The sequence below is a fragment of the Schistocerca gregaria genome, chromosome 3 (genome assembly GCF_023897955.1).
Source record: "Schistocerca gregaria isolate iqSchGreg1 chromosome 3, iqSchGreg1.2, whole genome shotgun sequence".
In the NCBI taxonomy this organism is placed as follows: Eukaryota; Metazoa; Arthropoda; class Insecta; order Orthoptera; family Acrididae; genus Schistocerca; species Schistocerca gregaria.
In genome coordinates this window covers 145,131,310-145,145,356 of record NC_064922.1, presented here as the reverse complement: position 1 = coordinate 145,145,356, position 14,047 = coordinate 145,131,310, and the positions used below count along the sequence as shown (strand labels likewise).

General features: G+C 39.0%; 1 protein-coding gene across 2 annotated transcripts in view; it reads left to right on the top strand.

The window, feature by feature from the left end:
• Nucleotides 1-14,047, top strand: part of LOC126356366 (G protein-coupled receptor kinase 2) — a 152,868-nt gene that overhangs the window by 97,342 nt on the left and 41,479 nt on the right. For both annotated transcript variants that reach the window (XM_050007352.1, XM_050007353.1), the window contains exons 7-11: nt 77-223; nt 679-853; nt 949-1,064; nt 3,559-3,651; nt 11,768-11,911. In XM_050007352.1, the coding sequence (XP_049863309.1) occupies nt 77-223; nt 679-853; nt 949-1,064; nt 3,559-3,651; nt 11,768-11,911 (675 nt within the window). The remainder of the gene's footprint in view (nt 1-76; nt 224-678; nt 854-948; nt 1,065-3,558; nt 3,652-11,767; nt 11,912-14,047) is intronic.

Below are 14,047 nucleotides of genomic sequence, written 5' to 3'. Positions count from 1 at the left end.
AATTTATATAGTGGAAGAAGTATTTAAGAATAAATTGTTATTAACATTATTTATGTATTATTATTTGTTTTTCCAGGTGAGTCTTGCTTATGCTTATGAGACTAAGGATGCTCTGTGCCTTGTTCTGACAATCATGAATGGTGGTGATCTTAAATTCCATATTTATAATATGGGTGGTGAGCCTGGTTTTGATATTCATAGGGCTAGATTTTATGCAGCAGAGGTAAGTTCCCTTCAGTTTTGTTTACTGCACCCTTTCACAAAGAACAAGATGTCCACTATTCCCTTCAGAACCTAATATTCTAGTTCCTGCACCAATTACCTAACTTTGTTTTATTTTCTATTATTGTTACTATTTCTGGATAAATGAGGTGTAAAAGGAAGAAATAACTAGCTTTTTCTATCTTGTGAAAATTAAAGATAAGTGCACATATGTTGATTTCTACACCGTAAATATATTGAATATAGAAGTAGGCAACCGAGATATGTCGGTCTTAATAAGTAATGAGTGAATTTTTATTTAATTGTAATCTTTTATGAATGCTTTCCTTTTTAATCAGGATGTACCATCTTTTCATGAGAAATGACAATGTGTAATTTTATTATATTCATCATGTTTATGATTAAGTTTGATTGCTGTGTTCTGTGTTGTATTGAAAGAATTCTGAAATGTTGCAGGTGTTGTGTGGGTTGGAACACTTGCACGCACAAGGAATTGTGTACAGAGATTGCAAACCTGAGAACATTTTGCTGGATGACCATGGACACGTGCGTATATCAGATCTGGGTTTGGCAGTTGAAATTCCAGAGGGAGAGATGGTCCGCGGCAGAGTGGGAACTGTTGGTTATATGGGTATGCCATCTGCTGAATATCTTGACACTGAATGCAGAGTTGCTCGCAAATATACTGCCATTATGATTTTCTGTGATTTTTCTTTCTGTCTGCAGCTCCTGAGGTTATTGATAATGAAAGGTACACATTCAGCCCTGACTGGTTTAGTTTTGGTTGTCTGATATATGAAATGATTGAAGGTCAAGCTCCTTTCCGAGCAAGGAAAGAAAAGGTAACATTATCTGCAGTAGAATGTATGTAGCTGCATATTAATTAAGTTTTTAGTTCATGTTGTACCTAAGTGTGAAGTACTTTGAAACAAGAAATTTGTTCAATATATAACTCTTTGGTCTGCCACCAAATCACGTTTTGCAAATTTCAAAATCTTTCATACAGGCAGCTGCTCAACATCGTCAGCAGTTGCTATTTGCCATCCATCAGTAGCAAGTAGCCACCACCTGCAGCTGACAGTGTTGCGCAGTTGCCTTGAGGAAATATTGTAGAATAATCAAAATGTGCTTTGGTTGCTGACTGAGAGCCGTATATTGAACATATCTGCTGGGAAAGCGTGAACAGTTGTAACAAATCTATAATTGACAGAGAGCGAAAGTTAAGACATTATAAGGAGATAAAATGGGCAGTAAAATGCGTTACAGAAAAACGTTACATTATGCATATTTATTTACTAGATTGCACTATTTAGACAATCACAAAATCAGCATATTTATATTAACATATTGTTGTTTATATGTTTAAAGTACATAACTTTCTCCGTCTTCTGCTTGTGACTTTGGCATGTGTACTTGAGCTACTGTTGTTGGTTTACTATCAATTCTGATGAGAACAACACTATCACTGAACTGTTCACAGTAACTTACTCTCTGCCCTACTTTCTTATTCATAATGAATCCTACTCCCACTATACCATTTTCTGCTGCTGTTGATATATACTCATATTCATCTGGCCAGAAAACCTGTTCTCTTTTAGTTTCACTTCACTTTCCCCACTATTATCTAGATTGAGCCTTAGCATTTCCCTTTCAGATATTCTAGTTTCCATGCCATGTCAAAGCTTATGATATTCCGCACCCCGACTCATAAAACATAATCCTGTCGTTGGTTATTCAATCTTTTTTTCATCCTCACCTCCTCCCAGAGATCCAAATGCTGGAGACAAATCTGGGATCTTTTGCCATATGGAGAGGCCATTGTGAGATTTTTTCAGCTGCAGGCAACATATCTTGTTGGTAAATGTTATATGTCTTTAATGCAGTAGTTTCCATTGCCTTCTGCACCCTTATGCTGTTGACCATTGCTGGTTCTTCCACATTTGGCAGTTTCTCACCCCAAGGGCAAGAGAGTGCCCTGAACCCCTGGGTCCACTCCTCTGCCGTCTTTGACAAAGCTGTTGGCAGAATGAGGGTGAATTCTTATGCTGGAAGTCTTGAGCTGCCTTTGCTGATAATTTTTATTCAAAGTCTAAGTAGGGGTGGGATTCAAACCTGGTCCAAGGATGTTTTGATTACTAGTCAAAGACACTATCCCTAGGCTACTGGTGTGGTCCAACTAGCAGCCCTGTCCTGTCACCATTAAGTCCCTGAAGGTCCCCAAAGGCACAACTAGCATCTTCACCCCCTGCTGTCCTTTCCCCTCCTGATCCCATACCTCTTCCCTATCCTCACTACCCATCCTAGCTAGATTGTGGCTCACATCAAATGCAGTCACAGTCAGGCCCCAGTGCCCAGAGACTTTGGCCATATGTGTGAGTTGTGCTTGTGTGAATGTTTTTCTACTGTGGAAGAACTTTGTTCTAAAGCTTAAATATTTTAGCATTTGTTTTTAGTTCACCTGTCTGTGAATGTAATGTAATTGATAGGTGTATTTTTGTTTTCAACATAAGACTGAAAAACAATTAAGACAAAAATAAAGAACGTACAGTAGTTAAAATTAAGCAATCAGAAAGTGACACAAAAATTTATAAAAAAAAGGGCATAAAATTGACACATACAATATCAAAATTGAAAGTAACACAAAAATTGATGAAAAATGGCACCAAAATAGACACACAACAATACCAAAATTGCATAATGATAACACATAAATTGGGAGAAAAATTACAACTAAATTGGCAAAAAACTACCAGAACTGGCAAAACACCAAAATTAAAATAAGTTGGTAAATTTGGTAAAAAAAACAGCATTTGTCAAAAGGTAACAACAAACTTGGCAAAAGTAGCATCAAGATTCCCATGAAATAACTCCGAATTTGGCAACAAAAAAGACTGGAATTGGTCATAAAGTAAAAACTTCTTTTTTCCTGTGCTTAGTGGTAATGTAACAACTTGTTGATTGAATATTTCCATATCTTTTCACAATTCTAGCTGAGTTAAGAAAGCAAATGTTGAACTTTTCTGAGGCTTTTCATATTTTGGTGGATTTTTTTAAATTTTTATACAGATTAACAACATTTTATTGTCCTAGATGCAGCCGTATGTTTCATGTCATGACTCCCCCTCCCCTCCCAACTCCCCTCCCCCGCAATCCCATCTTGTTTGCTTTTACTAGCTAGACTTCCAGTTTGTTTAACTGGCATTAATGTAGTTGTTTCCTTTCATCTCCCCTCCTGCTTGCTTCTCCTCCATTTTACTCTCCCTTAATCCAATCCTCCCCTCTGTATACCATTCACTCTCTAGTTTTGTTGTGGTGGTAATGTATTTTGTTTCACAGGTTAAGCGAGAGGAAGTGGACCGTAGAGTCAAAGAAGATCAGGAAAAATACTCCCATAAATTTAGCGAAGAGGCAAAGTCACTTTGTCAGCGGGTAAGAAACCTGATGATGCTTTCTATTCCATTCATTTATATTTCACATCAAGAGCTCTAGAACAAATGAAAAACTGTAAATCTAATAATCGTCGGCCATTTGAATTCTACTGATAGATGAAAACTTTTTCTAGCCTTTTGCATGCTTTCGTCAGCTATATTTGTCCATGTTTCTCCTAAATATTTTCTAATGTAATGTGATATATTTTATAAAATTTGGTTATTGTGTATTTGACAACACATTTATTAACTATGTGCAAAATATAATAAGATAAATATCAAGGTCTGAGGATGCTTGTGTTAACATTCATTGGTAAAAAAGTAAAAGTAGTGAACCCTGATAGACTGTAAATGAAATACAAAACAGTGTTAAAAAAAAGTGCGGGTCTGGAATATTTCCATGACACTGAGAATCTGTGTACAATAGGAAAACTGTACCACAAACATACCAATACCTGCAAATTATTGAAAATTGCTTTTTAAAAATAAACACTACACCATTTTTGGTGAGTCTTCAGAATGTACTGTATTATGTACATGTGCATATTTCATTGCTTCATGTTTCAGAAGTGGTTAATGACCAGAGTACAAGAGATAGAAAGTGAGTTACTAGACTTATGTACACATAATAAGGCATGATGGCCTCCGCTCTCCCTATTTCTCTATTTCATGTGAAATATTCCATGCATTTTTTTCTTCCGGTAACTGGAAACATTGACGACCTTCATGTGGGAATACTGTTTTCTCTCACATTCAAAATATTAATATATATGAAATACAACTGCAGTTGCTTGTGCAAATAATATATTTTGTGTTTACTTTAAGTCACCAAAATTAACAGTACAGTATGAAAATAATTACCATACATATTTCTCTAATATTTAAATCAATGCTAACTATTCCATATACATCCTGAAGCACATGAAGCAGATGGATGTGGCAGAAAAAGCTACTGCCTGGGCTCCATGTGAAGCACAACATCTTGCTTGTGCCCAAAGCCCCACACCGTGTTTTTTAATGTGCTTCACTTTACACATAACAGAGAATGGATACAAATGTGAAGTACCACTTAGAGCTGCATTAATGCAAATCCTATATCCTCTAAGTAATCATGATATGAGACATCCACCAATAAAGTTAGATAATCAGTAGAAAAAAAAAAAGAAAGAAGAAACATACAATTGAATTGTTTACAGTATGTGTTGGTGTCTACTTAACCCATAAGATTCCAGTATGAATAATGAAAAAAATAATTTTACACTAAGTAGCAACATCAAGTGACCGTGAACAGAAATGAGAATAGCCCACTTTGCCCCAAGGTGATTATATAGGCAACACCCAGGAACCAGCTGCAAAGGAGCACCACCTCATTGCCCAAAATTGCTGAACCATTTTCATCGCCAAGGCTTTGACAACTTACCGTTGTGCTCAGAAATGAGGAACATCGTACCCACAATCCTTCCCAACTGTCCCAAAAATGGTATTCAGCATTTCACCTAATCTGTTCAATATCGTAGTCCATTTTTAGGCCACATGTCCTCCAACCCTTGCTGCATGGATTGTACCTGTATGGAAGGCCATGTAGCACATTGTATTCCAGCCCCATCACAGCTTATCCGATCCTGTCAGAGGAAGGGCAACCTGTGAAAGCAACCATATCATATACCAGCATTGCTGTAACTTCTTTATAGCATTTTGTATTGATGCGACCACAGCCTAGCTGACCATCTGAAATGAATGGCTATCACCATTTGTGGCCTAGAGCACAGTGGGCCACCCAGCAGCAAAACACAACTTGCTGGATTTCAATGGCTGCCTCACAACCTGTGTGAGTTGTTCATGCAACACCTTTCAATCCTGTTATCCTCATGTCAGTCTCCACTAGCTCCTGCCTCACACCCACCTTCCACCACTGCCACAGAACACACTAACTCCACTTTCACATCATCTCCTCCTCCATATTCTTCTTCCTCTTTTATATCTCCCCCTTGAAATCCATTCCTCCACATCATAGTGCACTGCACACAGCAGCTCTTGTTTATGGCCACAACGAGCTCACCATCTAAGTTCCTATCCTGTGCATCTACTGTCTTTCCATCCAAACTGTGTGCCACCTTTCACCAATTCCTCCTCCTCCTCCTCCTCCTCCTCCTCCTCCTCATCCCCCCCCCCACCCTCCCTTCTCCCCCCCCCCTTCCCCCCACCCCAACTGACACAACCTCTCACGCTAGTTGAGTTGCAGTGCCGGCACAATGCAATCAGTCAGTGCAGCATAGCTATACAGGTGTATGTACCCTCTATAGCTCTGAAGCAGAATTCATGTAAAAGCTAGCAAATGTACCACACTAATTTATATTTCTGTCAGTGACTCAGCACCTGCACTATTCAGTGAGTTGCTGCCTTCACTCCTTAAATTATTCATATTCCAGACAGCAGTAAGAGTGTCACATTAAAAGAAGTATCACAACTTTGTTATGATCAGCTGATAACAGTTGAAACCAGAAGCGACTTTGAGAGCGTCAACTAGTGTTTCACTTATTGTGCTATATTTGTGTGCACTCAAGTTCCAATGATGGGTGGCAGTGCCAAGCTGGAAGTTTGGTCAGCTTCACAAGTGACGGGAGAGGCAGGAAAGAGACCTGTCCGTATTAAGTGATCAGAAATAGTGCCTATTTTTCTTAGAACTAATGTTCCAAGCAAAGTGAAAAATGGAAGTCCAAGAAGTACTACAATTTCCATCTCTTTAAGTCCCCTAGCAACAATAATTTTGTCAATTGATGCCTCAGAGGTTGGAGGAGTGGATTCTAAGTACTGTTTTATGTATTATACTGAAAACAAAATCTATTACATGCAGCTGCAGTCAATAAAATTTGAATACAGTTGCACTTTATAGGCTCGTCCATAATGTTGACAATACTGTGATTTTTGAGCCTCATATTCAATGTAAAACTTAATCTAGCTCCCACACCTGAGAAATCTTGAGGGTGAGGCCATTGAAGGTCATTTATTTACTCTCAAGTCAGAAATGTGCCAATGTACAGACTGATTACAAATAAGGAAACAGAAGACAAAGAGGGAAAATACAACACATGTAATGCACTTGTATCTTCATGTCTCATGTGTCAGGAACTTTGGAATTTCTATGGCCCTTGGGATGACATGAATGATACCATGGAAAGTTGGATACAGAAGCCACTGAAGCTTGTGATCTGTTTTTGTCTGCATTCACAGTTTGTATCACCAACAGTTAAATCCTCTTTCTTCTTATTGTTCTTGGATCTTCCCAGTCTGAATCAAAATCTGTTTACTGACTTCCCTATCGATAAACTTTCTGTGTGTCCAAGGGGCAGCTTCTCGGCTGCTGCCATCCATATACAGAAGTGTGGTGTTCTCTCCTTTCACTGTTCCAGCTTTGCCTTGCTGGGAGGCATGCTAAGCTTCATAGCTTTTGTTGGTCTTCAGAATTTGCAAAGTAGGGATGTCTCTGTTCAGTAGGTGAGTGCTATTCTACCCCAATTTAAGTCTACCCTAACCAGCAGACACTGCACATTGTACAGGTGGTGATGTTATTCCAGATTGATGAAGTCTGTGTTTTGGAGTGTATTTTAGATGTAATGAACCTATTCATAGGCATTCAGTGAGAGCACCTATTTGGCTCCCACAAGTGGGGCAAGTGTTTATCACTGCAAAAGAGGGATTTGTCAGAGGTGATTGCCTACATGTTCGTTTCACAGCTAAGTTGTTGAGCCAGGTGCCATTGTGGGACTTGCTGCCTTCTTTGACAAGTTTCCTCCACCTACTGTGGTGTCTTTGACGAGCTCCTCCCAGTTTGGCAGTCACCATTAAATGTGTTCATATCACACTTGACACAGTCCTTAAAGTGCAATGCACATCTTCCATGGGGTCACTCGGCAAGTGCTATCTCACTAAGTAGTGTGTAATGGAGAAGATGCGAGTAGTCCGTACGATGTAAGTGTCCTAGCCACCGCAGGCGACATTTCTTGAAATGGTTTGGTGATACATGGTAGCTGTGCAGTATGCACAATCAACTCATTTTTCTTTTGGTCCATACGTGTTATGCTTAGACTTGTTCGTAGGCACTGCAGATGAAAAGTGTTGAGCTCATGCAAAAGGTCGGTTCAAAAAATACCAGAACTTTGTCTACAAAATTTTTCGACACTTATCTTTTACTTATTGTGCATGATCTTCTTTGAAATACTCTCCTCCATAGTTGCTACACTGCTGCCGTCAGCATTTTTCACTTCCGGAAGCAGTCTTGCTATGCATCTTGCTGGATCTTGCGAAAACCCATCTGCGTATTTTCTTTTATCTTGTCTGCTGTTGCAAATCTTTTTATTTTAAAAGGGTTTTCAACTTTGAAAATAAAAAAAAAAGTCCTCAGTGGTCAGGCTTGGAGAGTATGGAAGATGAGGCAGCACATGAATTTTGTTTTATAGTCATACGTGAGCAGGGATGAATGCGCAGGTGCGTTATCGTGGTGCAAGATCTGTTAATTGTCTTGCCACATTTCCGGCAATTTCCTTCTCACGTTTTATCACAGGAATCACAACACAGCCCAATAATACCAACAATTAACAATTTGTCCCTTGGCATGAATTTATAATAAACTAGTCCTTCAGATTCAAAGCAAACTGTAAGCATGACTTTGACTTTTGACCTGACCTGGCGAGCTTTTTTTTCGTCTTGGAGAACCTTTCTCAACTCATGGTGAGGATTGAATCTTGGTCTCAACATCATAACCATAGACCCACATCTCATCGTGAGTTAAGATTCTCTTAAGGAATATCACATTCTCATTTTCGCAATCCAAAAGTTCTTCACAGATTGTGAGACAAAGGTCTTTCTGGTCTTGGCTCACGTGGGACGAATTTGGTGACAACAAAATGCGTTCCAAGATGCTGTATCAGGATTTTGTGACATGATCCAACTGAAATGTTAACACTCTTCTGCAATCTGTCAGCCAGCCTGCCTTTGATTGACATGCACAGTTCTGTTGATGCTCCTGACATGCATCAACTTTAACTTCCGTCTGGCCATTTGTAATCCATGTGAACCATTCGTAACACTGAGTACGGCTTAAGCACTCTTCACCATAGGCTTCCTGCATCATTTGATGAAACTGTGTAAAGATTTTCTTGATTTTTCACACAAAATTTAATGGAGGTGCGTAGCTCCTCTAACTCTGCCATCCGAAATTTGCAAACTGTGTGACACAATGTTCTATTCCATAGAGCACTGAACAACAACTAATTGACCTACAACAATGAAACTTGCTGCAGTTACACATTAAACTCAGGTATGTGCAGGGATGCTAAGTGTGTTTTGCTCCAACACACCATTGGTGTGAAATTATAAGTGATCCAGAATTTGTTGAACAGACCTCGTGTAATGTGTCCAGTTCTTAGCAACACATAGAGTGCTCAGCACACTTACTTGATAGATGAGATTTTTTCGTCATCGTAGGAAGTTTGCTGTCCCACACTCATGTGCAGAGCTTCCTGAAATATTCGTCACTTCGCCGTTTCTCATGATTATTTTGTCATCCAGATAATTTCAAGTTGCCGCCACTTATACCTCACCTGTCATTCAACATCATCTTTGCCTCCACACTTCCGCCTTGACCTACATCCCTGCCCATACTCTTTGCCTTTAAATATGTCTGCTTGTGTCTGTGTATGTATGGATGGATATGCGTGTATTATTCATTGTACCTATCTACCGGCACTTTCCCGCTTGGTAAGTCTTGGAATCTTTGTTTTTAATATATTTTTCCCATGTGGAAGTTTCTTTCTATTATATATATAATGATGATGTAAATAAAATAGAAAGAAACTTCCACATGGGAAAAATATATTAAAAACAAAGATTCCAAGACTTACCAAGCGGGAAAGCGCCGGCAGACAGGCACAATGAACAAAACACACAAACACACACACAGAATTACTAGCTTTCGCAACCGATGGTTGCTTCTTCAGGAAGGAGAGGGAAAGACGAAAGGATGTGGGTTTTAAGGGAGAGGGTAAGGAGTCATTCCAATCCCGGGAGCGGAAAGACTTCCCTTAGGGGGAAAAAAAGGACAGGTGTACACACACACACACACACACACACACACACACACACACACACACACACACACACACACATGTATATGTGTGTTTTCGTGTTGTTAGTCTTACAGTGCTTTTTGAATTTACTACTAGCAAGTATTTTGAAAGACAACAGTTGTGTAAGTGGGTTCTAACCACACAGCTCACAAGGAGCCTCTCTGTTCCATTAACAGAATACGCAGACTTGTATGTTACAAGATTTTTATCGTAATTAGCTCCAATTACACTACCCTGACAGATTTCTGAGGGCAGTTGTCAGATTTCTCTCCACACTGTAAAGTTCTTGCTCTGTGCAGACCATTTGCGTACAGGAAGTGGTTATTGGTGCAGGTATTGATGACAAGTGGAGTTAAAACGCTACCCAGTGCTGTCTAGTCCCTACACTATGCTTGGCAGTATCTGGATCATGTATTTAGCTGTTGATGTTTTCAGATTGCTATTACTTGTCACATTTGTCATCACTATTGATGGTGTATCTCAAGGTAATAGCTGTTTATCATCATTTTACCTACAGATGCTTTCTTTCCAAAAAACAGAAAGCATTACAATACACCAAAGTGCCAAAGAAATGTGTATAGGCAAACATATTCAAATACAGAGATATGTGAACAGAGTATGCCACTGCAGTTGGTAACTCTTACATAAGACAAGTGTCTGATGCAGTTGTTAAAATTTGAGTGAGTTTGAACATGGTGCAATAGTGGAAGCGTGAGCCATGGGACACAGTGTCTCCGAGGTAGTGATGAAGTGGAGATTTTCCCATATGACTATTTCACAAGTGTACTATGAATATCAGGAATCCAGTAAAACATCAAATCTCTGGCATCACTGTGGCCATAAGAAGCTCCTGCAAGAACGGGACCAATGACGACTGAAGAGAATCGTTCACTGTGACAGAAGTGCAACCCTTTTGCAAATAGCTGCAGATTTCAGTGCTGGGACATCAGCAAGTGTCAGCGTGTGAACCATTCAATGAAACATAATCGATATCGGCTTTTGGGGCCATAGGCCCAATTGTATACCCTTGATGACTACATGACAAAAGGCTTTACATCTCGCCTGGGCCCATCAACACCGGCATTGGACTGATGATGACTGGAAACATGTTGCCTGCCAGACGAGCCTTGTTTCCAATTGTATCAAGTGGATGGATGTGTGTTGTTATGGAGACAACCTCATGAATCCATGTACTCTGCTTATCGGCAGGGGACTGTTCAAATTGGTGGAGGCTCTGTAATGGTGTGGGTCATGCGCAGACCTCTGATACGTCTAGACACAATTTTGACATGTGACACTTATGTAAGCATCATGTCTGATCACCTGCGTCCATTCATGTCCATTGTGCATTCCGAAGGACTTGGTCTTTTCCAGCAGGACAGTGTTGCACCCTGCACGTCCAGAATTGCTACAGAGTGGCTCCAGGAACACTCTTCTGAGTTTAAACACTACCACTGGCCACCAAACTCCCCAGACATGAACATTGTTGAGCATATCTGGAATGCCGTGTAATGTGCTGTTCAGAAGATATCTCCAAACTCTCACACTCGTACAGATTTATGGACAGCCCTGCAGGATTCATGGTGTCAATTCCCTCCAGCACTACTTCAGATATCAGTCAATTCCATGCCACATCGTGTTGTGTGGCACTTCTGCATTCTCGCGGGAGCCCTACACGATATTAGGCAAGTGTGCCAGTTTCTTTGGCTCTTCATTATATTTTAATCTGTGTGTTTTTTAAAGTAACTTATAAATGGTTATACTTGTTTGGGCTTCAATCCAGGTTTTATCTATTTATTAACAGTCTATATTAGCAATTACTGCAACAGTGTTAGTAACATATGTAAGAAAATATTACTTTGTAACATGACAAAAGAACTTGTGTTCCCTGTTATACGTATTACCTACTGCAATAGGGTCTAACATGTCTGTTACAAAACTTAATGCACAGAGTACATATGGTACTTACCTTCATTGTATGTTGTGATGCAGCTTTTGAAGAAGTCACCAAAAGCACGTTTAGGATGTCACAATGGGAGGATGGGAGCATTGGAAGTTAAACAGCATGAGTTCTTCAGGTGTTTGAATTGGAAGCGACTTGAAGCAGGAGTATATGAGCCTCCATTTGTTCCAGATGTAAGTTATATAATAATATTAATATCTTTTAAGAAGTGTCTTTTAAGTTTTGTTTGAATTGTAGCACATGTTGATAAGAAAATAGATTTTTAATGTATTGGGAGCTCATATTGCATAGGTTTAATGAGTTTTACGAGTATAACATTGACTTTCTTTTGACAGTTCCCATTTAAGTTCTATGAGCATATGTATTACACTTTTATATGAGTTGTGCTGATCTTTTACATACATTATTAGTAGTGCATCTCTGAGTTCATTCAGTGTCTGCTGTCAGGCGTATGTGACTGTGGTGCCAAACACTGGATCAGTACTCTTGAATGTGGTTTCTTCTTTGTAAACACACTGAAATTGTGAACCCCACCTTCCCTAACTAATCTAAGTCTTTCCAGTATTACCTCATTTCTGTTGGACATTTACTGTCTCTTTCACTTCTCTTTACCATCTAGCATAATGTATGACTATATCTTGATTATCATTTGGCATTGTGGTACAATGGTAATACCGTACTACTACTACTACTACTACTACTACTATGTTCATCCCATTTCATATTGCTTTGTAGTATTAAGCCAAAACATTTAAACAGTGTAACAGATCCCAAAAGGTTACCACTAATATTGTAATTGTATACTGTTGGTTGTTTATTTTAGGCAAAGAGCTGCCATTCAGTGCACCAAATGGAAATAGTATGCAAGAAATGTTGCTCCAGAAACATTGTTTATTAGCAAAGAATCTGACAGTGCTGCTGATGATCCTGTCTTGGACATCATGTTACATGTACTGTGAATATTAGCAGTCATGTTAGGTTCACTTGGTGTCCATCCAATGTTATTTTCGCTCATGTTTAATGTTTACTGTCCAGTTAATGCATGATAATGTCTTCATTACCAGTTGATGTCGTACTGTCTCAAATGTCTTAAAAATAGAAAAAAGAGAGTCTAGTTTTTCACTTGCACATAGTCTTTAGAGGATTTAATATGTGGGAAAAGTGAGCAGTATTTCACATTAGTCATTTTTTTCATAAACAGGTACTGATTCTTGCAGATATAAACTTAGAATTTTCTCCAGGATTCTACAGTAGAGGGATCCTGTAGATATTGCTTAGTTAATTGCATGCATTTTCTAAGTAAACTGTTGCGGTAATTCAGTCAGAGCCAGGTACAAACTTTGCTAAGAATTCTCCTTAGTTTTTTCCCCCCAGCACAGGTGTGCTTATTTCAGTATTATTCATTTTTGAGTGTGGTGCTCAAACATTGGTGGTGGTTGTTGTTGGTGGTTTCTTTGATCAAGACTTGTTTGATCCAACTCTCCATACTAATCTGTCCTTTCCAAGTCTCTTTATCTCTGCATAACTGCTGCAACTTACAGTTATTTCAACCTGCTAGTCAAGCCTGGGTCTCCATCTACAATCTTTACCCCTCTACACTTCTCTCCATAACCAACTGACAATGCCATAATGCCTCAGATTGTCTCCAATTGATCGATCCTTCTTTTAGTCAGGCTCCCATGAATTTTCTTCCAGATTTATCTGTGCACACTTCATACTAAAACTTTTATTCCCAATGCCCATTAATTAATTCAGTGCACATATTTTAAGCATCACTTTACCAAAAAATCTCATTTAATCTGTAGATTTCTTTAAATACTTAGATGCTATAAAGAATCTTTTCTTTCCCTGGTCTGTTTGTGATAGTACTTAAGGATGAGGCATTCTAGTAATCACAAGAGGATGCTCTATAGGTGGTTTGTAGAATATAGGATGAAGATGTAGTTATAGCCATAGCAATAGGGGTCAAAATGTCACGACTTTTTAGTAATGCTTAGTCTCTTTCCTTGCATTGTACGGAATTGCCACTTTTTTCTTTTGAACTGCTATTTCAAAATCAATTGATTCTTCATTATTTTCTGGAAGTTGCTCCTCACCTCACTCATTTTGTGGAGGATCACTTTCAAATTTTCCACCTGCTGTTTCCAAGGATGAGAACTTGATGAATGAATGTGGTACTTCATTTGAAATAACCTCAATATCTGGCACAGACTCTGTCCAATTGGTACATTTGTACCTGTCATAAGTTCTGAAGAGTTGATTCAATTCTCTCATCATTCTTTTAGAGAGATGAGGTTGTGGATGATATC